This window comes from Rhinatrema bivittatum, chromosome 1 (genome assembly GCF_901001135.1).
Source record: "Rhinatrema bivittatum chromosome 1, aRhiBiv1.1, whole genome shotgun sequence".
Classification (NCBI taxonomy): Eukaryota; Metazoa; Chordata; class Amphibia; order Gymnophiona; family Rhinatrematidae; genus Rhinatrema; species Rhinatrema bivittatum.
Genome location: NC_042615.1, coordinates 348,785,220 through 348,811,153, shown reverse-complemented (window position 1 = coordinate 348,811,153; position 25,934 = coordinate 348,785,220). Strand labels below are relative to the sequence as shown.

At 45.7% G+C, this 25,934-nt stretch overlaps 1 protein-coding gene across 7 annotated transcripts in view; it reads right to left on the bottom strand.

Annotated features, from left to right (window-relative positions):
• Nucleotides 1-25,934, bottom strand: part of HELQ (helicase, POLQ like) — a 187,628-nt gene that overhangs the window by 100,933 nt on the left and 60,761 nt on the right. For 6 of the 7 annotated variants that reach the window (XR_003856394.1, XM_029599498.1, XM_029599489.1 and 3 more), the window contains 3 exons: nt 22,357-22,455; nt 18,377-18,522; nt 2,691-2,930 (listed from right to left, as the gene is read on the bottom strand). Coding sequence is in view for 6 of the 7 variants with exons in the window: in XM_029599498.1 (XP_029455358.1) it covers nt 2,691-2,930; nt 18,377-18,522; nt 22,357-22,455 (485 nt within the window). In the remaining variant the exon portion in view is untranslated. The remainder of the gene's footprint in view (nt 1-2,690; nt 2,931-18,376; nt 18,523-22,356; nt 22,456-25,934) is intronic. The other variant, XM_029599508.1, reaches the window with a different exon arrangement.

The following is a 25,934-nucleotide window of genomic DNA, read 5'->3' as shown; positions in this document are numbered from 1 at the left end:
GGCCTTCATCTAAGCCATGTTTAACAGGGCTTAAATGAAGTCCAATTGTGGTGATGGACTGAGATGGGATTGGGGGTAATTGAAAAAGAACCCTAGTATCTACAGTATCCGGATGGTAGAGTGCATGGACTTGTCGGCCCCTGCTTAAGAGGTGCTCTTGACCAGCCAACCGCCTAAATACAGGAAAACAAACCCCTAGTCTGTGAAGATACGCTGCCACCACAGCTAGGCATTTTATGAAGACACGTGGGCTGATACGTGTCTAAACGGCAGAACGCGATATGGAAGTGCTGCTTTTCCACCACGAATCTGAGATACGTCCAGTGGCCTGCCAAGTTCAAGATGTGAATATAGGTGTCTTTTAGATCCAAGGAGCATAGCCAGTCCCCTTTGTGCAAGAAGGGGAATAGGCATCCCAGGAAAACCATCTTGAACTTTTCTGTTTTGATAAATTTGTTCAAGGCTCTTAGGTCTAGGATGGGATGGACTCCTCCTGTTTTCTTTGGTGCTGACACATTACAGGACTAACACTCGATAAGATAAGCAATCCGCTATTTATGTTAGACTCATGCTCATTGTTGAAAATGTCATATAATAATCTAATGTTTAATGTTTGGAAGTTATATAAGCTTGTTCTTAACATTTATTGTTATATTTCCTCTTTATATCCCTCCTCTTGCCTCCCATCCTCTCTCGTTCTAATGTTAACATGTTATTACAGTTCGATATAATTATGTTAGATGTAAAACGCCTTCCCAGGCTTCTGTTTGCGTTACACTGTGAACCGATGTGATATCACTTGATGAATGTCAGTATATAAAAATTTTAAATAAATAAATAAATAAAATATATATTTATCTTAACCATTCCCAGTTCATATTCCTGTTCTCTGTAAGACACACATATGTTTTGTCAACCCAAAGTTACTTGTAAACCGAAGTGATTAGCAACATTGTTGCTAGAACTGCGGTATATAAAAAATGTCAAATAAAATAAATAAATAAATAAAAAGAGTAAAATCCTCACCCTCTTTGCCATGATGGGACAGGTTCGACTGCTCTAGCCATTACGAGGGTGGAGAGCTCCCCTACTAGTACCTCCTGATGTGCTACTGGGCCCCAAAATGGGTTCAGGGACAATTTGGCGGGGTACCCCATAAGTTTAAATTGTACCCCTTACAAATTTTTTTTTTTTTTTTTGATATTTTATATTCCGCTTTTCGCACTTTTTTTTTCAGCGCTTCAAAGCGGATTACATTCAGGTACTGTAGGTATTTCCCTGTCCCCAGAGGGCTTACAATCTAAGTTTGTACCTGAGGCAATGGAGGGTAAAGTGATTTGCCCAAGGTCACAAGGAGCAACAGTGGGACTTGAACCCTGGTTTTCTGGTTTGTAGCCCGCTGCTCTAACCACTAAGCTGCTCCTCCACTCAGAATGATGGGATAGAATCCACTAGTCTGAGGTTATACTGAGCCACTGATTCGCAAAGAACTGCAGCCTTCCCCTGATCGGCAGGTCTATCACTTTGGATATAGACAACCTGGCTATGCTCTCTGCAATCCAGTCAAAACCCCGTCCTCAGAGTTGACTGAGCTGCCAGTTGGGGCTTCAGGGCCCTCCGTCCCAGGCAGTGTAGGGCCCTGATGCCTGATGTCTTCTAGATCTGGGCTCCCCCAGATCTAGAAGACACGATTTACCACACTCTGATCCAATGGAGGAGGATTGGCTCTCCTGACCACAGGTTCGCTTTGGGGGCATCACAGCAGAAACTGATGTATCCCTGTGCCTGGCACCATGCATCGACAGTGACTGATGCTGATGCTTCTTTGGCTTCCTCGATGCTCAGAACAGTTCTTCCCCAGTGCCAAGGTAGAGGACGATCAATCAGGCATTCTCAGCTTGGAGGAGCCCAATGGCAAGTCTCCAGCAACCCTGTCAGCAGCCTACCTCACCAATGTCAATGGCTCGGTGTCCATTTCTGCAGCTCTGAGGTCCCTCGATGCCAATGCCTCCGATGCTGATGGATTGCTCTTCTCCTGCCCAAAGAGGAGATTCATCTTTTCAAGCCAGATCTTACATCCCTTTGAAGTCATCTTGGTGCATGAGCTGCAACCCCTGATGACATGTGATGCCCCAAGACAGAGGACACATCTATCATGGGGATCCATGATAGACATGGACCTTGTAAACCTGGGGCATTGATTAAAACCAGAAGTGGACATGTTGTTGCAAACCATGAGGCGAGAGATCGAAATAGATGGTGGTGGTAGTCTATGGCTGGCAGGCACTGAGTGCACCACCATTTGGGGGGCGGGGGGAATTGACAATGAAAATAAACTTACCCCAAAACATTGAGAAACCTATCTAGGATGCTAACAGGAGAACCAGGGGGACTCTGTGTCGACTGGGTGAGAAACACAAAAAAGGAATCGCTGAAAAAGCACTTTAAAATTGTGAAAATCTTTGTAAAAAGGTTGAGACTCACCAAACCACGAGATGTGAGGCTCCACATGGACAAGTGGTATATTGCATGCATGAGCAGGCTCAATGAGACTCACTCAAAGAGTATGTTTTCTGTGCCAGGCTCCTTCCAATGTCACCCATGTGTGAGGACTTCCATCCTGCTTGTTCTCTGAGAATAGTCATATGGACATGAGATACACAAAGCTTAATGCTGAACACTGTGCTAACCTGCGAGCTGGCAGATTGACTCCAGCAGCTAGAGTAGATGTACAGGTAAGAAGGCATAGGACACCCGCAGAATAGGCCTCCTCAATGAGCTTCCTTTCATCATTGGTAAGGCCACTGTGGTGGAAGGCAATTCCAAAGGGAATTGTTCGTTTCAGAACAGGGCAGAGACCACCATCACCAGTACTCTTCAAGTCTTTAATAAGGTTTTGTTTTTCTTTTTCCTTGTGTGAGATATATCCCCTGCAGAGAAAAAAAAAAGGAGCACACATTTTTTTCATTTTCAAGGGTGTAGGCTCTGATAAATATGATACTGCAAATTTTATCAGACAAAATAGAAGAATATATATATAGCCATAGCAATTGCAAGGGACAGGAGAAAAGGAACACCTCAATTCCTTTTGTTATTGCTCTAAACACTAGGCAGCCTAGTGGTTAGAGTAGTAGGCTGAGAACCTGAGAAGCCAGTGTTCCTGCTGATGATCCTTGTGACCTTGAGCAAGTCATCTCACCCTCCATTGTCTCAGGTCACACAGACTCTAAGCCCTCTGGGGACAGGGAAATACTTGCAGTAACTGAGTGTAACTTGCCTTGAGCTACCATCGAAAAGCATGAGGTAGGACCAAATAAAACAAGAATATGACTTGTTAGGGTGTAGGGTGCAGGGCACCAGTGTTCCATATCACTTCTGGAGCAGCAGCAGCTCTCCTGAATCCTTATGACTACTAGCTTTGCAGCCATGTCATCTTGAGAGCGACTTTGGCAAACCAGTCATGTCATCCTGCCCACTGTAGCTGGCCAGATTGCTAGTTGGTCTGGCAACAGTACTAAATACAGCTATGGGGATCCCTGCGTTTAGATTTACTGCACATGAAAAAATATTTTAGGTTCTTCATTAACTGTTTATCAAGGAAAAATTGGATCTCACCTGCTAATTTTCTTTGAGTCCTACCAGACCAGACTAGATGGATGGGTTTTTCTTCCTACCAGCAGATGGAGACAGTGAACAAAAGCTTTACTGTACATACTGCACTTAAGATACTATGCTACTTGCAGTCTGCCAATAAATCTTTAGAACACTAAACAAATAACCCCTTACGAGCAAGGGAAATCAAACTCCTCAGTGAATCCAAAACAAGGCCCAATACTTTTACCCTTTGAAAGTGTGACAGCCCTAAACCAATACAAAGTTCCTTATGTAACCAATATATACACATACAGAAAACAAGCGGTCTTCAGGTATCATGGATGGGATTCTGGCCTGGTTTGATAAGACTCAATGAAAGAAAATTAGCAGGAAAGAACCAATTTTTCCTTTCTTATTATCTACCAGACCAGTCCAGATGGATGGAATGTACTCAAGTCACCCTAAACAAAGAGGAAATCTGCTCACAAAATGCCTGCCACAAAGGCAGTTGCATCTGAAGCCAGTACATCCAACCTGTAATATTTGGCAAAGGTATTCAAAGAGAACCAAGTCGCCACCTTACAAATATCCTGTGGTGACGCCATCTGATACCCCACCCAAGAGGCTGCCTGGTTTCTAGTCAAGTAAGTTTTTAGGCCATCTGGAACCTCTAGACCTTTGTCTAGGTAACTGACGCTATCACCTGTTTAATCCATTTGGCAATCAAAGCTTTTGATATTTTTTCCTCTTTCCTGCAACCACTGAACATCACAAAACGATAGTCTGGCTGGTGGAATGCATTTGTTACCTTTAAATACCATAACGGTACCCTCCAAACAAGAAAATGAAGGTCTTGAATTGGACTCCTGCACTTAAATGCGACTTTTGGAAAGAATGCATCTCCACTGCCTGATCCATATGAAAAGAGGAGACCACCTTAAGCAAAAAAGACAGAACTATATGATTCAAAACCCCATGTTCCATAAACTTGAGGAAAGGATTTCTACAAGACAAGGCCTGCAGTTCCAAAATATGCCTCGCCAAACAAGTATGAGAAATACTGCTGTCAAAGTTAAATCCTCCAAGGCCATCTGCCTAAACTACTCAAAAGGAGATGTACATAAAGCCATCAACACTAAGCTGAGATTCCACTGCAGTTATCAAACTCCTTGGAGGAGATCGCAAATACTTTATCCCATTTAAAAATCTGAGAACATCTGGGTGCAAAGCCAAGGAAACTCTATCTTGCCTCTGAAACAAAAGTGGTCATTTGAACTTTAAGAGAATTCAGCACTAAACTTTTCTGCAAACCTCAGCAAAAAAGCAAAAATCAATTTAGTCAAAGTCTTAGACAGACAACCCTGACACCAAGATTTGAATACCTTCCAAACCTGAACATACGCCAAGAGAAAAGTAATCCACCCACTCCAAGGAAATTGGACCTTGATGAAGATCAGAATTGTGGTTGAATCTGAGGACCCACTTTGAGCCTCATAAATCGGTGTACCAAGGCCTTCTGAGCCACAAAAATCACCCCCCTACCCCCACAAACCGCAAAATGCCTCTTCTATTTCTGAAATCACATTTCCAATTAGAAGCCACAGCAAACACACATACAGAAGACCCTGAAGAAACCATTACTGAGAGAAAGCATCAAAACCCTCTGCTCCTGATTCTCTTCAACTGAAAACTGTGGGACCATGGAGTTTACACTGATCGTCATCAAGTCTATCTGAGGAACTCCCCACATGAACCTGATGATAGACAATACCTCTTTCACCAGCTCCCATTCTCTGGGATCCAAGATATGACCACTCAAAATCCTCTTGCACATTCTTCAAATTGGCTATGTGAGAAGCTAACAGTCAACAGATGCTGTTCCACCGTCACAAAAGCAGAGTTGCTTATCTGTAACAGGTATTCTCCCTGGACAGCAGGATGCAAGGCTTCACATACGGGTGACATCCAATGGAGCCTTGGATAGAAAACTTATGTTAAAGTTTCTAGAACTGTGACTGAGCCTTTTTCAGCATGCTTAGAATGCCATTATACCACATATCTACATGAGTCAATATATAGAATTCAGGAATAACCCATGAAGGGGAAACCCAACACCACAGGGAGAAGGGCAGGTTTTTGTGAGGACCATCATCCTGTTGTCCTTGGAGAACACCTATTACAGGCAAACAACTCTGCTTTCTCCTAGGATAAGTAGGATGGCAGTCTTCAAAAACATGGGTGAATCCCTAACTAAAGGTTGCCCCCTGGGACCAACAAAACACCAAAATAAGTGCCCATGGGCACAATAACAACCAGTTTTGTTGGTAACAAAGGGGAGGGGCAGCCTGAACAAAAACAATGGGGTCTAAGCGGGAAAAAAGTTGGGTTCTAAACCTCAAGCAAATTCCAAAGGACAGACTGGCCAAACCTGTTGCTGTGTCAGCCATCCCTATCCGGACAACAGTGCAATGTGAATGTGCGGAGACAGCTCCACATCACAGCTCTGCAGATATCCTCCATAGGATCTGCTCGTACGTGAGCCTCTGATGCTACCATGGCTTGAACATGTAATGATCCCTAAGATGCAATCCCTCCTGGGCAGAACAGAAAGAAATACACTCTGTTTGCTAATTAGAGTCTGCTTGGCAATGGCGATACCCAGCCCGTTCTGGTCAAAACAAACAGAAAGCTGGGTGGACAGTCTATGGGCTTCTGTGTGCTCCAGATAGAAGGCTAAGGCTCTTTTGCAGTCCAAACCATGCAGGGCTTGTTCGCCTTGCTGCAAATGAGGCCTGAGAAAATGTTGGCAAGATGACGGACTGGTTAAGATGGGAACTCCAACATCATTTTAGGCAGGAACTTAGGGTGCATACGCAAGACCACTCTGTCTTGAAAAACTTAGTATAAGACGATTAAGTCACTAAGGCTTGGAGCTCTCTGACCCTTCGGGCTGAAGTGACCACCACCAAAAATATTTCATTTCAGATCAGGTACTTCAGGTCACAGAAACGCAGCAGCTCAAAAAACAAGCTTTCATGAGCACCACATTGAGGTCCTAAGACACAGCAGGAGGCTTCAATTAAAGCAGACCTCGCATGAACCGTACAACTACAGGCTGTACAGAGATGGGCTTACTCTTTACACCATGATACGCTTCAATCTCACTCAGGGAAGCCCTCAAGGATTTGGTTTAAGACCAGCCTCTGAGAGGTGTAGAAGACAGTCAATCAGTTTGTGTGTTGGGCAGGAGAAAAGATCTAAGGCTTTTTGCTCACATCACATTGAGAACTTCCTCCACTTCAGTCCATACGACTTTCTGGTGGAAGGCTTTCTGGAAGCCACTAGGATATGAGAGATAACAAGGAGTTGGAGAGTCATCCTTTCAACATCTAGGCTATGAGCAACAAGGCCTGAAGGTTGGGATGACACAACCTGCCCCGATCCTGTGTGATGAGATCTAAGAAGTCCCCAGTCTTATCAGTTTCCGGATGGACATCTCCTATCAGAGTGGAAACCAAACCTGTCTCAGCCAATGAGGAGCTATGAGAATCATAGTCCCTCTGTCCTCGCAATCAGTGGCGCTGGAGAATACGCATACAGAAGCTCCTCGCTCCAAGTCAGGGCAAAGGCATCTAAGGCTGGCCTGCCATGAGTCCTGGACAGGGCACAGCACTGAGGAGCCTAGATGCCTGTCTGGGCTCCCCCAGATCTAGAAGACACGATTTACCACACTCTGATCCAGAGACCGCTTGTGAGGCTTGAAGACACTATTTAGCCTTTCTGCTAATACTTTCTCCATGCTGGCCAGATGCATGGCCCTGAGCACCATGATCTGAACCGCTTCCTGACATAGGAGGTATGAACCTGTGTCACCTCACTTGCTGACATATCACATTGCCATGTGGTTGTCAGTCTGTATCAGGACAATGTTGTTGGATAGCTAATTTCAAAGCTCCAAGAAATTGATCTGACATTGCTTTTCCTGGGAAGGCCACAAATCCTGGGTGCCGAACCCATCGACATGAGCTCCCCAGCCCAGGGTGGATACATGCATTGTCAACATAATTTGAATCTAGGGACTTTGGAAGGTAACCCCCTCTTCCAGATTGGAATGACCCACCACCAGGGCAAAGAATCCTGGAGGGCCAGATAAATTTGGATGCAGTCTTGGAAGTCCTATGTGGCCTGACACCACTGGGACTTTAGGGTCCATTGGGCTCTCCTCATGTGCAGTCATATGGCCCAGCAACCTAAACATGTCCCAGGCCAGTACTTACTAACTTTTAAATCGTCATCGCAATGATCATCAGGTTGATGGCATGTTACCGCAGCAGGAAGGCCTTCGCCGGAGCCGTGTCTAACAGGGATCTAATGAAGTTCAATTGAGAAGACGGGCTGAAATGGGATTTGGGATAGTTGACGACCAACCCTATTGACGCCAGCATCCGGATGGTCAAGCACATGGATGCTTCGGCCCCTGCCTGAGAGGTGCTCTTGACCAGCCAATTGTCCATGCATAGTACACTGCCACCATGGCTAGGCATTTTGTGAAAACACATAGGGCGGATGCTAGCCCAAGTGGCAATACGTGGTACTGGCAGTGCTGAGTTCCTACCACAAATCAGAGATACTTCTGATGGCTGGGGAAGATCTTGATATGGGTGTATGCATTTTTCAGATCGAGAGAGCATAGCCAGTCCCCTTTTTGTAAGAAAGGGATTACAGTGTCCAGGGAAACCAATTTGAACTTTTCCTTTTTCAGAAATTTGTTCAAGGTCCTTAGATCTGGGATGGGATGGAGTCCCCCAGTTTTCTTTAGTATCAGGAAATACTGGGAGTAAAATCCCTGCCCTCTTTCCCCTGATGGAACAGGTTCAACTGCTCTAACCATTAAAAGGGTCCTTCACATACTTCCTGATGAGATACCGGCCCCTCAGAAGGGACTCGGGGAGGGGGGGGGGGGGCGGCAGTTTGGTGGGGCACTCATTTAATTTGTATCCATTGTGTACGATGGCAAGGACCCACTGGTCCAAGATTACACTCAGCCACCAGTTTGTGTAGAACTGCAGCCTGCCCCCGACTGGAAGATCCCTTGCCATAGCTATGGGAGATGTGGCGATGCTCCCTGTGATCCAGTCAAAATCCTATCACTGGAGTTTACTAAGGCGCTGGCTGGGACCTTGGGGTCCTCTGTTGCCTTTGGCAGCTGCAAGAGGTGGAAAAGGATAGTATTTCCTCAGTGGCAGATAGACTCAAAGGTCTCCTGGATGAGGAGGACAGGTCCTGGGTGCCAGTGGAGAGTTGCTGGAGCATCACAGAGTGGTCCCGAATTTGTGCCACTGCACCCTTCATTTTATCTCCTAAGACATTCTTTCCTGTGCATGGCATGTCTGCAAGCTGTTACTGTACCTTCAGTCAGAGGCCCACAGCCAGGCAAGATTATGAGCATTGATCCCCACTGCAGAGGCTCTCGATGCTGTTTCGAAAACATCATAGGTCGACTGGACCCTGTGTTTCCCGCACTCCAGGTCCTTGTAACACCAGAAAGTGGAGTGACAGCAGCAGCTGCTGCTGTTGACACAGCTGCCCAGCTACCTCATGCGCTTGGCCTTTTGCAGCAGATTTGCATTGCAGCTGACACTTGTTGAATCAGAATGTCTTTTGGCCAAGATAAACCACGTCTGCCTTCCTGTTTTCAGGAGGCCATTCAAAATGGGTGTTCCCATATCCTCATCAGCAGCTCCACAAGGATCTCGTGTACTGGGACTGCCACAATTCCTTGAGAGTTTCCATGTACTGAAGGATATCCAGCATTTTGTGCCAGATAACCTCTTCTTCTAACTGAAAGGGAATGGCTTCTGCCACCAACCTAATAAACCCTGAGAAGGAGAGGTCCTCTGATGGAGGCTTCCTTCGATCAGCTGAAAGAGACGGGTCAGAGGGGAGACCATGTCATATGTCAGTGTCGGAAGCATCAGAATAACCATAAGGGGCATCATCATCACTGTCATCACAGGAGACAGGCTCCTTGGTGGTTGGCACCCAGCCGGCAGTATGGGAACCGATGGAACCAGCTGTGCTGGTCTGGCCCCAAGGCCACCCCCATCTCCGGAAGAGTTTCCCCTTCCAGGGAATCGGGGATGATCACCAGATTGGCCAGTGGCACCTTTGATGCCCCACTGAGCATCGATGTCACCCCAGGCATCAGCACACTGATGAGCACGTGTAGAGATTCAAGCAGTGGCACAAGGTAGGTTGGTGCTGGTCCAGGTGTCATCTATGCCCCAATGCAGCGGCTCTGCAGCACCCACTCCACAGCCACCTGCACGCACTTCTCAAGCTCCTCTTCAGACCCAGCAAGGATCGATGGTGGACATTTGGACCAATGGAGTCCATGGGAAGCCCCTGGGCATCATGTAGGATTGGCTGTCCTCCCCATGTGGTCATTTGGGGACATCACAGTATCTGCTGATGCAGCCCCATGCACTGATGGGGACAGATGCCAATGCTTCTTCGGCTTTCCTCAATGCTCGGATCAATCTCTCCCCAGTGCCAAAGCTGTAACTACCAACCTGACGTCTTTGACATGGAGGAGCTAGGCGAATGCCTGTCTCCGGCACCCCATCAGCCTTCGATGCCGATGGAACAGATGGCCCTGCTGATGTCGAGGGCCTGATGCCAGCAGTGTGGTTCCGAGGTCCTTCTTTATTGATGGCTCGGACTTGCCCGATCCCAGGAATTGCTAAAACCTCTTCAGTCAGGCCAGAATTCCTTTTGGGGTCATCTGCTGCAACTCTGGATGTCATACAATGCGCCTAGGCAAAGGATATACCTATCATTAAGCAGGGGAAAGCTGAAAAGGACCCCAACCACCAAGTTGGATAGGGTCCCCCACCACGACTAAGATCCCCAGAGAGGTGGAGAAACCCTGATGTGCACCCATAGGTCCTGGGTGGCTTGATGCCATTGAAACCATAAAGTCCACTGCGCTCTGCACATATGTAGACGAGCAAATGGCGTGACATGGATGGTCGTAGCCATGTCACCCAACAGCCACAGCATGCGGTAGGCATAGACCTGGTGACAGAGATCGCTCCTGTCAGGAACACTATGGTGAGTGCCAGAGGCTGGGGCAAGAACACCAGAGCCTGCTCTGGTTCAAACCTGGCACCAATAAATTCCAGCTGCGGGGATGGAACCAGCTGAAACTTCAGGTAATTGATCAGAAAATGCAGGATCTCCAACACTGCGATGGTGGGGCAGAGAAACTGCAGCGCACCCTGCCAGGTGGCACTCTTGATGAGCCAATCATCCAGGTAGGGAAAGACCTGCACCCGCAGTCTCCTTAGGTGAGCACCCACCACCGGCCAGGCACTTTGTGAAGACTTGGGGCACAGACACCAGGCCAAAAGGCAGCATTCGGTACTGAAAGTGATCCTCTCCTACCATAAATCAGAGGTATTTTCAATGGTTGTGGGAAATTTCGATGTGGGTGTAGGCATCCTTAGGATCAATGGAGAAAAGCCAGCTCCACCCTTCGCAGAAGAGGAATTAGGGCACCCAGTGAGATCTTTAACTTTTCCCATTCCAGGAACTTGTTCAAGGCCCTCAGGTCCAGAATAGGACAGAGGCCTCCTGTTTTCTTTGGAATCAGGAAATACTTTGAGTAGAAGCCGCTGCCCCACTGCTTTAGCAGAATGGCCTTGATTGCCCTAGCTGTTAGAAGGGCCAAGAGCTTTATCAACAGTATTTGCTGATTCGCCAAAAACCCCAACAAGGGGCATGGAGGAGAGTCTGGAGGGACCTGCTGGAAATTTAACAGATACCCTTAAACAATGGACAGGACCCATCGGTCAGAGATGATAGCCAGCCAACAATCTGTGAAGAACCGCAGCCAGCCCCCAACCAAGGGACCATCATCAGGGATACGGTTGGGCTGGCTTATCCTCCCCTCTCAGTCAGTCAAAACCCCATGGCAGGGCCCTTCTGGGACGCTGGCCATGTCCAAGGTGTATGTGGCTGCCAAAGACACATCCTGGGTCTTGCCCATTGAAGCCTTGCTCTGGTCACAAGGGGTAGTATTTCCTCGGGCAGTAAAAAGGGCGTCTGGGTTCTTGTCTCAAGGACTTCTTACCAGCAGACTGAGGGTCTGATGTGCTGCCTGAAAGATGTTGAAGGGTCTCACGATGATCTTTCAAATGTGCCACTGCCTCCTTAATTTTATCTCCAAAGAGATTCTCTCTGGTGCAAGGCAAGTCTGAAGAAAATAGGATAAAGCATAAGCATTGTCAAGTTACGTGTAAAACATTAAAAAGACAGGCGAAGAAAGAATTTGAAATGAAGTTGGCCGTATAGGCAAAAACTCATAATAAAAACCATCCAGGAAAAAGATGTAGGCATCACAGTGGATACATCTTTGAAATTGTCAGTTCAGTGTGCTGCAGCAGTCAAAAAAGCAAACAGAATGTTAAGAAAATGTCATAATTCCTCTGTATCGCTCCATAATGAGACCGCACCTTGAATACTGTGTACAGTTCTGGTCGCCGCATCTAAAAAAAGATATAGTTGCGACAGAAAACGTACAGAGAAGGGCAACCAAAATGATAAAAGGGATGGAACAGCTCCCCTAAGAGGAAAGGCTGAAGAGGTTAGGGCTGTTCAGCTTGGAGAAGAGACAGCTGAGGGGGGATATGATAGAGGTCTTTAAGATCATGAGAGGTCCTGAACGAGTAGATGTGAATCGGTTATTTACACTTTTGGAAATAGAAGGACTAGAGGGCATTCCATGAAGTTAGCAAATAGCACATTTAAGACTAATCGGAGAAAATTCTTTTTCACTCAACGCACAATTAAGCTCTGGAATTTGTTGCCAGAGGATGTGGTTAATGCAGTTAGTGTAGCTGGGTTCAAAAACATTTTGGATAAGTTCTTGGAGGAGAAGTCCAGTAACTGCTCTTAATCAAGTTTACTTAGCCAATAGCCACTGCTATTAATTGCATCAGTAGCATGGGATCTTCTTGGTGTTTGGGTACTTGCCAGGTTCTTGTGGCCTGGTTTGGCCTCTGTTGGAAACAGGATGCTGGGCTTGGTCTGACCCAGCATGGCAATTTCTTATGTTCTTATGTAGACGCTCCTGCACCTCTAGACAGAGATCAGAGGCCCGAAGTCAGGCCACGCGCCGAACATTTATGACTGCCGCAACCACCCTTGCCACCATCTCAAATACATCACAGGTGGACCGGAACTCATGCTTGTCACATTCCAAGCCCTGCTGTACCACCTTTAGAAAGTCCTCCTCTAGTTGCTGCAGGAGGCATTCCACTAGATCCTGAACCTGCTTCCAGAGGTTCCTGGAGTACTGGTTCATGTACAATTGGTAACAAGTAATATGTACCACCAGCATGGAGCTTTCGAAGACCTTCCTTCCCAGGGCATCCAGGGCCCTGTGTTAGTGGCCTGGAGGAGCCAAAGAGTGCATCCGAGACCTCTTCACCTTCTTGAGGGCAGATTCTACCACCACAGACTGGTGAGTAAGATGACACCGCTCAAAACACGTGGTAGGCTGCACCAGATACACAGCATCGCTCTTCCGCTTCACTGGGGATTAGCGAGATAGGGTGCTCCCAAAGCAGAACAAGCAATTACTTGAAAATGTCATGCACTGGCACAGTCACCACCTCTTTAGATGCATCCACAAATCTGTCAGAAGCTGGAACGGGATTGACTCCACTATGGCCCACACAAAACCAGCAAATTTCAAATCCCCAGGAGGGGATCTACGCCGCTCTTCTGGAGGAGTCAGATCAGAGGGCAGGACCTCGGAATCCTCTGAAGAGGACATAGACGCCTCATCCTCCCACGGGTTATATGGCGCATCCTCCTCACTCAGGCCATGTGGGGACCCCAGTGGAAGAGCTCAAGTAACATCCCCTAAGCCGGAACCTCGAAGTCACCGAAAGTCTGAAGGGCATCGGGGCCATGGAAGGCACTGGGGGTGCAGCGGGAACCGGGGCTACCAACGGCACTGGGGCCCCCGAGGATACCGAAGAACCCGATGGGATCTCGGGCAACATCGGCTGCGGGGCCGGCTGCAGAGACAGGACTATTTACCCTGACGGCCCTTTGTCGTCCGAGGAATTGGCCATCGGAATAGCCTCCGCTCGAGACATCACTGGTATCCACTGGGGCATAAAAGGCGCCCAAGGCACCAGCAAAGGCTGCATCGGCAGCACACCTAGGGGCAAATCTATGCGCTTCAATAATGGTGCCAGCATTGACTGAGCAGGTTACAACTGCAGTGACAGCGGTTGGGATCGCGTTGGGCCCTCGGCCTTGATGGAGGGCGAAACCTCCTCTGCCCAGGGCCTCTTCGGTGGCACCTTGGTTGATGTCAGAGTCTTCCCAAGCTTGGACTCATGCAATGACTGTGCTTCTTCGACCTCCCACGGTGCTCGGCCCAGTCTTTCCCTAGAGCCAAGGGAGATGGCACTGAACTGGACCTGGATCTAGAGGAGATAGAAAGAGGCCAGTCCCCAGCACCGAACTCGATTTGGGAACCCGACAAGGGAAAAGCTAAACCAGGATTGGTAGACCTCGATCTTTCCTTATCCCGAGGCGTTGACGCCCCTGCTGCCGAGGTTGAGGACTCAGACTTCCTAGGACCGAACAGCTTCTCCATTATGTTGAGGAGCACTTGGCGCCCTCTGGGGTCATCTGGGCACAGAACTCACACCCACGGAAGTCATGCAATGCCCCCAGGCACAAAATACAGAGCTTGTGGGGGTCTGTAATGGACATAGTCCATCGTAAAAAACAACTGGTGAGCAGTCAATGGTTGGTGTCCATCAGGAGACAGCACCGTCGGAAATCAACCACTAGGAACGTATACATTTACCGCAACACTCGCTAACTAGGGTCAAGAGATTGAGGGACCCGGTGCGATGAACCAAGAAAAAAAGCCCTCTTACTCGACTGAAGTAGTTTTCCAGCAAAAAAACGCATGAGCTCCACATCCACAAGAGGAATACTCCGTGGAAAAGATGAGACTGAAGAGGGGACCCTGTGTGGATAGTAGCATGCGGGGCAAGCTCAGTGTGCCTAGTCAGACAAGTTCCTGGACTGTTAGTCAAGTTGATTTAGGGAATAGCTACTGCTTATTACTGGCATTAGTAGCATGGATTCTATTTAATGTTTGGATACTTGTATCCTGGATTGAAACAGGATGTTGGGCTTGATGGATCCTTGGTTTGACCAAGTATGGCAATTTATGTGATTTTCTAATGAGAGACGCATTCACCTTCTTCAAGTCCAAGATGGGATGAAAAATGCTTCCTCCTTTAGCACCACAAAATAAATGAAATAAAGACCCAGGCCTCATTCTTCTGGCACCGGTACAACCACTGCCAAATGAAGACAATGGTCAACTGTAGACCTGACCATCTCCTTTTTCGCCTTGGAAGATCACAGGGAGACCATGAATGCGTTTACCACCAGGCACACAAATGCTAATGTGTAACCATTGGTCCATAGTTATTTGTGTCTATTCTCTGGAAAACTGTACCAACTGGTCCCTTACCTGAGCAAATTGAAGAATGGACCATTTGGACTTCATTGAGAAACGTAAGTCTTCCTGAACTGCTAACAGCGCTCTTTCTTGCTTTTCTGCAACCTCCATGAAAGGAATGAGTCTTCCCACTATACTGCCTTTAAGCCAATAAACTCTTTCCTGGACAATAACAGTTTAGACTCCAAAACTTCGGACAACTGAGGAGTGTCTTCCAAGCCCCTTGGGTCTGTCCTCTGGCAACTTATGAATCTTGTACTCTTCCATATGCTCAACCAACCTCTCCAAAGAGAAGCTTACCCTGAAATGGTAAATTACTCAGTTGGGATTTTCACCAAATATCTACTGCCCAGTGTGCAGCCACAGCAAACGCCTAGCCACCACCGAAGTAACCATATCACATGAACAAGTCCGAATCAGATCATATAATGCATCTGCAGTAAAGGCAATCCCAGCCTCCAGCCATTCGGCTTCTCACTCTATCACACCACTGTCAATGCTGGCCCTTCCCCCACCCTCACTCTCCCCATCACATTTAACAACCCCAAAATTAACTTGTCTCTGGGAACCAGAGAGCAGGATCAACATTAAACGTAAGTAGGTGCCATGCTCCCACAGCTGAACAATACAAGCTACAAGCTAATCAACAGGGTATGCAAACTTGCATCAACATCTTAGGTTCAAACTAGCAAGAAGGACGAAAGAAATCTGATTTATATTAATCATAGACCGCCATTTCCATCGCCAATCCATCATAACAACATAACAGTTCAGGTCCTTAAACAGGCAATCGGCAAGCTGAGGTAACGAGAACTTCTCTGGGTTGCTTCCACTATGGCGTCGATTCAAAGCCAGCGGAAGACCTCAATGTAGGGAGACCTATAAATGGCCAGTTGAAGAAATGCTTGCGTTGGGGCATATCCAACTTTTGGGATGCAAAGAAAGGAACCCTTCAGGAGATATCAAATTAGTTTCCATACCACCATTACAGTTGACACATAAGGGCTCCGCTGTGTAAAGGAAGTAGGAGTGAAAACAAAGCACTGTAGTTATTTATTCAGTTTCTCCAAAAACTTTTCTGCCTCAGCATGAGTCTCAAAAATCATAGTTTGCCCTTTATACCAAATCCTCAGTTTGGCCGGAAATTGTAAAGTGAAGTGAATGTCTTTATGAATTAATGACGCACAAATTGGCGAAAAGTTTCTTCGTAGCTCTGAGACCCACAACAAATAATCCTGCGCAATCCGGATCTTTTGATCTTAAAATTTGAGATCCGGCACTTTGCGCAAAGCTTGCATGATCTGCTGCTTATGTACAAAGTTTATTATTTTTGCAAGGACTACTCTGGGCTGCAAATCCGCTTTCCGACGGGCACTCAGCCGGTGGGCCTGTTCAATTTCTAAGGACCCGTACAAGTCTGGAAGAGCCAAAACCTCAGGTAGGCAGTCCAGTAGGACTTTCCTTAGATTTTTATCTATAGACTCTGGGAACCCAAGGAATCGCAGGTTAGATCTTCAAGATCTGTTCTCCATATCGTCAAGTTTATCTCCCTGCTCAGACATTCATTTCTCTAGCGTTGCTATTTTAGTTGTAAGAGCAAGCATATCATCTTCGAGTAGAGAGATGCGGCCTTCAGTTTGTTCCAGTCGTGGGTTGAGATTAAAAATAGTCTATTTTAGATCGGTTATTTGTTCTGAGATGCTACTTAGCTTTTCGTCAAGAGCCATTTGAATTACCTCCTTAATATCAGCAAGCATTGTTTCTGCCAGCAGTCGGGCCTCCAAGCCATCCTTTGCAGTCGCCATCTTGGTTTCTATGCCGCGCAGTTTATCCTGCTCCTTTCTTCCTGCCTTAGTTGGCATAACAGTTGGTGATTTTTGCATGAATTATATGAAAAATGGAAGAGGCAGGCAGAATACCTATGGGGGTCAGATTGCTGGCGACTGCAGGAGCATGGCACCCAGAGCCGAGACAGACACATCTATCTCTGACCACCATATCACGTCACCCCCTACATTTTCTTCTTTAAATAGATGCCTAAAGTATATGTTTATCGCAAGAGAAATTCAGTCAACATCATGCCCACACAAAATCAAAAAGTTTGGTATTAGAATGTGAAGTAGTGGAAATCCATGAAAATTCACCTATTGACTTTCTGAAAAATGTTGCCTATATTCAAGTCTGCTTTCAAGCTCCAGGGAGGGGGATCTCTAGATCTGTGCAATTCCTGTCTCAGACCCCTTCCTGTTGCAAGGAAGGGGATCCTCATCATATGCTTTCTCGCTCCTCCTCTCTGCCCCAGAAAGTGGATCCTCAGTGCCATACTCATTCACTCTCTTTCTGCAGCTCAGCAAGGGTATCCCCAGTTCTGTATTCAATGTCTTTTTACTTTAGCAGACCAAGAAGTGGGATTCTCTAACTCCGAACTCACATTTCTCTCCTCCTGTGGCCAAGGGAATAGAATCCCTACATTTTTTCTTCTCTCAGGACCCAAGAAGGGATACCTGGACCAGTGCCTGGTAAGAGGAGCCCAAGTACATCTATGCAGCAGTCAAGTTTTATAAAAGTCGCTGTAACATCCACAAACAAACCATTCTTTTGTTCACCTATAGAATGTCACTTTTTCCTCAAAACCAGTATTTTCAAGTACAATTACAACTTTTACTCTTTTCAAAGACCTTAACCATGTGATTAGGCCAATAGAGTACGCTCTAGTACAGTATCCACACAAAATGAAAATGCATATTAGTATACATATATAATAAATTTATGTAATTGCTGCAAATACATTTGAGTGTATAGTGCATACAGATTATTCCTTTTGCCTGGCATTTACTCTTGCCCCTTTGTGTTTTCAGCTCAATCAGAAACAGCCTCTAGATGGAGGTAGCACATACAAATCTCTCATATGCATTTTCATTATGAATATCCTGAAAACCAGGCCTGTTTTGAGGACTAGAGTTGGCCATTCCTATCCTACTTTATAACCTCCCCCTCCCCCATCTATGGCAGTGACCATCCTTGGCAGGGCCCATGAAATGCAGCTCCCTCTGGATCTTGGCACATCTGCTCCCCAAATCCAGCCAGTAGCACTATATACATATTTAAAAACTGACTAGTTTCATTTCAACCAACTACCAGACAACTTTGCATATTTTCATTTCACATCACAACCAATTTAAATCACTATATTATTTTAATAAAATCAGGTACACATACTTGCTAAGATACTTGCATATCATTTCAGCTACGTTCTCACAGTTCCTTTTAGTGGGGCAGAAGACCAAGCAGGAGTAATTTGGTATAACTTCAGTTACTAATGCAATAAGGTGGTCGGGGTCCATCTTTTGCATACTACTGGAATACTAAAGATAAAAATTATTAGAAATCATTGCTTCAATCCATTCTGTGATTTCAGCATCGAAATTGCTAAAAGTCCTAAGACATACAACTCTCAAAACTGAATACAGCAATACCTAATAAAACAGTTGCTTACCTGTAATAGGTATTCTCTGAGGACAGCAGGATGTTAGCCCTCACATATGGGTAACGTTATCAGATGGAACCACGATGTGGAAAACTTATGTCAAAGTTTCTAGAACTTTGACTAGGCACACTGAACATGCCCAGTATGCCCTATACCATATGTGGGGTCCCTCTTCAGTTGTATAACAGAATTACGATTAAAATAAAAAACAAAGGAAACCTCTGTTATTTCGACTTGTTGGTGGCCTGTCTCCATATCCCCATCCATCTAGAGGTAGCTGTGGTTCTGTGTATTGCAGGAATACATTTGTTGCCTTCTGGGCTATTAACTGTGCCACACGTTTACCAAGGTCATGCTGGTAATGGTGGCGCCTCTCAGATGAGAAGGAATTATGATCTATTCCTGCCTGGACAACTGACTGATCCAGGCAAAGTCTCATCAGGAGGCAGTTCAAGTGTCCAGCAGGGTGGTTCACATTTTAAGTTTGGGCTGGGTATTCAATTTTACAAAGAGCAAACTTTAGCCCATGCAGTCCCTAGAATTCTTGAGGGCATACTTCGATACACAGCGAGGGCAGGTTTTCTTACAAACTAGAGAGTAAACAAGGTGGTCCTGCAGGTTTGAAGGTTGTTGGCTCAACCTGTTCCGATGGCTTGGGATTATTTGCAAGTCCTTGGATTGATGGCAGCGATGCTGGATCTGGACCCATGGTCCATAGAGCATATGAGGCAGCAGCAGATTTCCTTTCTGACCTACTAGTCTCCTTAAGTCTCAGGACTACAGAGTGCTGCTTTCTTTAAGGCAGTCTGTTCACGAGTCTCTTCGCTGGTACCTTTGCATCTTCTGCTGGAGAAGGGAGGGTGGTGAAGGTCTAGTCATGTCCTCCTAGATTCTAGTTACGATGGATTCCAATCTGACCAGCCGGGGTGGGGGGGTTTAATTGCTAGCAACAGGTGACTCAGAGCAGTTGATCTCTGGTGGAGGCCTCATGATCCATCAACAGGTTGGAAACCAGGGCAATCTGCTTGGCCGTGTTACACTTCCTCCCTTATCCTCAAGGGCAAGGCAGCCTGGACTCTCTCCAACAATGTGACAGTGGTAGCTTATGTGAATCCACAGGGGGAACCAGAAGCCAAAGAGTGTCAGAGGAGACAACTCTTTTTCCATGGGCAAAGGAAAATCTGTTATCTGTGGCACATATCACAGCACAAGAAAATGTGCAGGTAGGTTTCCTCAAAAGAACTCTTCTAGATTCAGGGGAGTGGAAGCTTTCGATTGATCATTCGATGGTGGGGTTGCCCATGAATGGAACTAATGGTGACCCATCAGAATGCCAAGGTTCATTATTTTTCATTCAGCAAAGGGAGCCAGGCAACATGAGGATCAATGCACTGGTACAGCCTTGGTCCACAGAGGAATTTCATCTTCCATTCCCCCCCCGCCCCCCCCCCCCCCCCATAGCCTATCATAGGAAGGGTGCTTCAGCATGTAGAGATGGAGTGTAGTTGGATCGGGCTGATCACACCAAATTGGCCATGCAGACCCTGGTGCGTCTCCAGGTGGACCATTCACTGCATTTCCCGGGGAATCTTAGAATGTCAATTCAAGGACTGGTGGTCATGGAAGATGTGTCTCCATTTTGTCTTACGGCTTGACTCTTGAGTGGCAGTGACTGCAGAGAAAGGGATATTCCTTTTTAGTGATTTCCACCCTGTTGAAAGGGCGAAAGTCACTGACCTCGGCCTACATTTGTTTAGGTGTTTGAAGCCTTTTGTGAGACTCTTTGGAATCCCCCTGGCAGACTGCGATTCCGTGCATCTTGGCCTTTCTACTGGGAGGTGGAGAGGGAGGGAGGGATGCTGGAGAAGGGCTTAGTTCTAAATTCCCTGTACGTCCAGATGGCAGCTATTTCTTGCTTCCAAGGGAGGTTGGGCGGTGTGTCAATAGCAGCTCATCCAGATGTTTCTAGGTTCCTTCAGGGGTTAAGAGGTTATTCCTCCATGGGACCTTAATCTGGTGTTGAAGGCCCTGTTGGGGCCTCCTTTCAAGCCCTTGAAGCATGCTTCCTTGAAAGATCTCTCCCTGAAGGTGACTTTTGGGGTTGCTAACTGTTCTGTTCAATGGATTTCGGAGCTATAAGCTGTGGCTTGCCGTGATCCTTTCCTAGTTATTTCTTCGGATGCAGTCACCTTTCAGCCAGTATCCTCCTTTTACCCTAAAGATCAATTCCATATCAATCAGGCAGGGTCTCTTCCAGCATTTTCACGTGAGGAGTGCAAAGATGAATTCAGTTCTCTCAGATGTTTGGATGTCCATAGGCTGCTGATTAGGTATCTGGAGGTGACTAATGCTTTCCACATTTGTATATTTGTACTTTTTTTTTGAGGGGGGGGGCACGTAAAGGGGAAATGTCTTCTAAGGCTACTCTGGCACGCTGGATAAAGGCGGCCATTGTCTCAGCTTGTGTGCTGGGTGGCAAGAGACCTCCCAAGTTGAATCGAGCACACTCCCCAAGAGTGCAGTTGTCTTCTTGGACAGAAATGCAAGCACTTTCAACTGCAGACATTTGTAAGGTGGTCACATGGTCTTCCTTGCATACTTTTGTGAAATATTACTGACTGGATAAAAATACTTTTTTTACTCAACATAAACTCAAAATTTTCTGCCGGAGAATGTGGTAAAAGTTGTTTGTTTAGCTGGGTTTAAAAACGGGTTGGACAAGTTCCTGGAAGAAAAGTCCATAAACCATTGTTAGGGTGGACTTGGGGAAATCCACTGCTTGCCCCTGGGATAAACAGCATGGAATCTATTGAACTTAAAAATGCTGCCAGGTACTTATGCCCTGGATTGGTCACTGTTGGAAACAGGATGCTGGGCTTGATGAATTTTTAGTCTGACCCAGTATGGCAAAACTTGTGGATGTTTTGGTCAAGGAGTACTCTATGTATGGAGTTAGGGTTCTCAAAGCAGCCCTTGCTTCTTCAACCCCGGTCGGTAGGGCTTGGGTACTTCCCATCTGTATAGGGCTGGTAGTGTAGCAGGATGATATGGAAGGAGAAATATTTCTCATCTGTTAATTTCCTTTCTATTAGTCCTGCTACACCAGTCCAGGACCCTTCTCAGGAAGCAAGGCCAATTCACGTCAGGTGCTAGATTTCTCTTCTGTCTGCTGCCTAGCTGTACACAGTTGTGTCTGTCTTATCTTTTTCCTTTCACATTCCAGATAGGTTGGAAGCTGCAGGAAGACTTCTCAGGTTCAATTTTTGTTTTTATTAATGGTTCAAGTTCAGTTTGGGGGTCTGATTCTGAGGTTTGTCAGTAGTAAGTTCATTTCCTTTTGAGGTACACCACCCCTAAGTAGTAGAAATGATGTCACATAAGCAAAACAGCATTCTCTGCCTCCCATCTGCTGGTAGGGGGAAACAATCTACCCGTAGAAGACCGGACTGGTGTAGCAGGACTAATGGAAAGGAAATTAATAGGTAAGAAAAATTTCTCCATATATACACATGACTACATGCTTAGGGAAATATGTTCTGTTTAAAACTATTATCGATCCACTACTTCACATGATTTGTTTTCACTAAAGAAGCAGCTATAAAAAGCAGCATGATCCAAACATCTCTAAACTTTTGTACTCTGCCATGACCTTTTCTTTTCTTTTAATAAGCACCATCACATGTAAGAACCCCCCAAGATTTATTGCTCTTACCTTATAATTAAGAAGTCGTGAAAAATTTAAACAATTCTCTTCTTTACTGTTAACTTCGTAGATGTTGTCTTTAAGTTTAACATACTCCTTCAATTGAACCTATAATTGAAAAGAGAAAAGTGATGAATAAGCACAGAAATGTCTTGCATTCTAATTCTCTGCCACCACTGAGCTCTGTATCATCACAACTTTTGGATGTCATAGTGACATATCCAAAAGCAAATTCCTAAATTCCAGATTTAAAAAAATCTGGAATTTAGGAAAAGCTATAAAGTCTAAGATACAAAACTGTAATGGAACATGAATTCTATTTGGTTCACCTATGATATGTAAATCTAAATTGTAAATTTTGGAGAACATTTCTGTTGAGATAGGGTTAATGGGACGCAAAGTGGCCTAGGAGATTGTGTATACAATGTGGTAGGTACTACTTGTACCATCAAAATAAGACAAATGGCTTCACAGCTATAAGTTACCATAGCTCTTTTCTAAAATGATTTTCATAGGTGACCCGTAGGTCTGTAAGGAAATTAACCTTAACCCATATTGAATAATGCTTCATATTTATTAAGTACAAGGACTGAATAGGAGTTTGTATCTAAGAAATGATATCATCAGTGACATAAAGGAGAGACATGCAGCAAGTGTGGGGGATTTTTCCTTCCTGGTTTTGCATTTGCTTCTCTTTGTAGAATAACTTCTGGTGCAGACAGTCAATGAGAACATAAATATTCCCCAATGGAAAGAATAAAACAATTTCTTTACCCCTACACCAAAGGCCTCTATCTTGAAGAGTTTCTAGAAGGAATATGTACTCTCAAGAAAGAAAAATTTGGTCCACTGGAAATCTCATTTATCTCAATCTCAAACTGCTGTTGAGGATGAATTGAATTGCTTTTGCCAGAGAATGAATTTTGCTCATTGGGAAAGTTATTTGCTGCTAGTACTGTGCTCGTGTTTGTAAACTTCTTACTGCAGAACTTTGAATTGTGGAGTACATTCCTGTTCAGTTTTTTTGAATGGAATACCCTGACATTATGGAAACCACCAGTACTTGTGTGACAACTCATTAGCCAGGGTTTGGGTTTGGAGCCGTAAAGGTGTCCATTAACTATTTACCATGGCATATAGCACCACTGTTCAGAAAGAAATTGAGTAAGCCAGATAGGAACCTGAATTTGCCCTATCCAGTGAGGAAAAAAAACTCATCTTGAGCCTAGTCCACTATACCAGCTGCTCAATCACATTTCAAAGAACTCCAGTAACAAGGGAAAGCTTTAGCAGCCACTACCAACAGAGGTTTATATATACATTTAAACAAATGTCATCAACTGTGTAATAGTTTTTTGAAGTTTAACCATTCTATCTAAGATACAAGGCCAGAAACCTGCAAGGGAACCCTGGCAAGTTTGGAGCAGCAAGACCATTTTGAGTTTTCAACGCCGACTGCATTCAAGTATGACAAGAGCTTTCCAAGTAAAAATCTTCAGAAGGATATCCCAACTATTTCATCTCAAAAAAGATATAGTTGCAATGGAGATGGTACAGAGAAGTGCGACCAAAATTATAAAGGGGATGGAACAGCTCCCCTATGAGGAAAGGCTGAAGAGGTTAGGGCTGTTCAGCTTGGAGAAGAGATGGCTGAGGGGGGATATGATAGAGGTCTTTAAGATCATGAGAGGTCTAGAACAGGTAGATGTGAATCGGTTATTTACACGTTCGAATAATAGAAGGACTAGGGGGCATTTCATGAAGTTAGCAAGTTGTACATTTAAGACTAATCAGAGAAAATTCTTTTTCACTCAACAACAATAAAGCTCTGGAATTTGTTGCCAGAGGATGTGGTTAGTGCAGTTAGTGTAGCTGGGTTCAAAAAAGGTTTGGATAAGTTCTTGGAGGAGAAGTCTATTAACAGCTATTAATCAAGTTTACTTAGGGAATAGCCACTGCTATTAATTGCATCAGTAGCATGGGATCTTCTTAGTGTTTGGATAATTGCCAGGTTCTTGTGGCCTGGTTTGGCCTCTGTTGGAAACAGGATGCTGGGCTTGATGGACCCTTGGTCTGACCCAGCATGGCTATTTCTTATGTTCTTGTAATGCCATTCAACAGATATTCAGGTAAAGGTTGTACAAAGAGCAAATAGTAGAGCTATACTATTTAACTGCTTTTTCAGAGGGTTATCAGATGGCTGCAGGAGATCTGAGACAATAAATCAAATATTCCTGGAGTCAGTCAGGCTAGTCCACGCAAGTGGGATGTACCAAAGCTACCACCTCATAGGGCAAGATGCTGCTCTAGGCTCCCCACAACACAGCTGGGGCAAAGGAGGTGTCCTCCTTAACTTGGACATCGAAAATGGAGGTGCTTGGGAAAGAACAAATGACAACCTATTCGTCATTCATCAAAGCCCACAGAGACACTTCCCACGGCAGCTCTGTCCAAGAAGCAGCCAACACTCTCGTGGAATGTGGTCAAATCCTTTTTGGCAAGGGAACAATAATGTCCCCATAGGCATCAGTGACCATCTCTATAATCCAGGGGGTTGTGGAACATCAATAGACACACCAATTGCAACTGCACACATGGGGTTAGAGTTGAGGTGATCTCCTTATCCTTTGGTGTCGAAGTCCCGGATGCTGAAATTGAGGGTTCTGCTCTTTTGATGCCAATTTCTGCATTTTATCGAGGCACACCTGAAGGCCTTTAAGGGTCATCTGGGCACAAAGATTGTGGCCACTGACATCATGCAATGCCCCTAGGCACAAGACACAGACCTCATGGAGATCTGTGATACACATAGTCCAGGGGCGGAAGCTGGATGACGCCATGGGAAAAAGAACAAGGTCAGTGCCCAGCGGCCACTGGGATGCTGCAGAGTCAGCAACCGACCGTGAACAACGAAAAAACGCAGCGCATGAAAAATACAATGCGGTGCATGAAATAACCCCGAAAAGCGCAGTGGGACCCGGGAAGAACAGAAGAATAGTTTTCCACAAAAAAAGCACAAGCACCACAGTCACAAGGCTTCAGCGTCACAGAAAAAGAGGAATCCCCCATCGACACGTGGATGGTGACAAACGCTGAGCATACCCAGTATGCCAAAGTTTCTAGAAATTTTGAAAAAAGTTTTCCATGCCAGGCTCCATCAGATGTCACCCATGTGTGAGGACTACCATCCTGCATGTCCTAGGAGAAGTATAGTCACTAGTTAAGACAATGGAGGGGGGTGGAGTAGACAAAACACCGTTTCAGAAGAGAATGTATGGGAAGAGCTGGGAAAACTGAAAGTGGACAAAGCCATGAGACCTGATGAGGTTCATCCCAGGATATTGAGGGAGCTGAGAGATATGCTGGTGGATCCGCTGCACGACCTGTTCAATAGATCCCTGGAACGGGAGTGGTGCTGATTGATTGGAGACTAGTGGTGGTGGTCTCGCTTCATAAGAGTGGGAGCAGAGAGGAGGCTGGAAACTACAGGTCGGTTAGCCTCATCTCGGTGGTGAGAAAAGTAATAGAGACTCTGCTGAAGGAAAGCTTATCTACACTTAGGAGGATTGCTGGACCAGAGGCAGCAT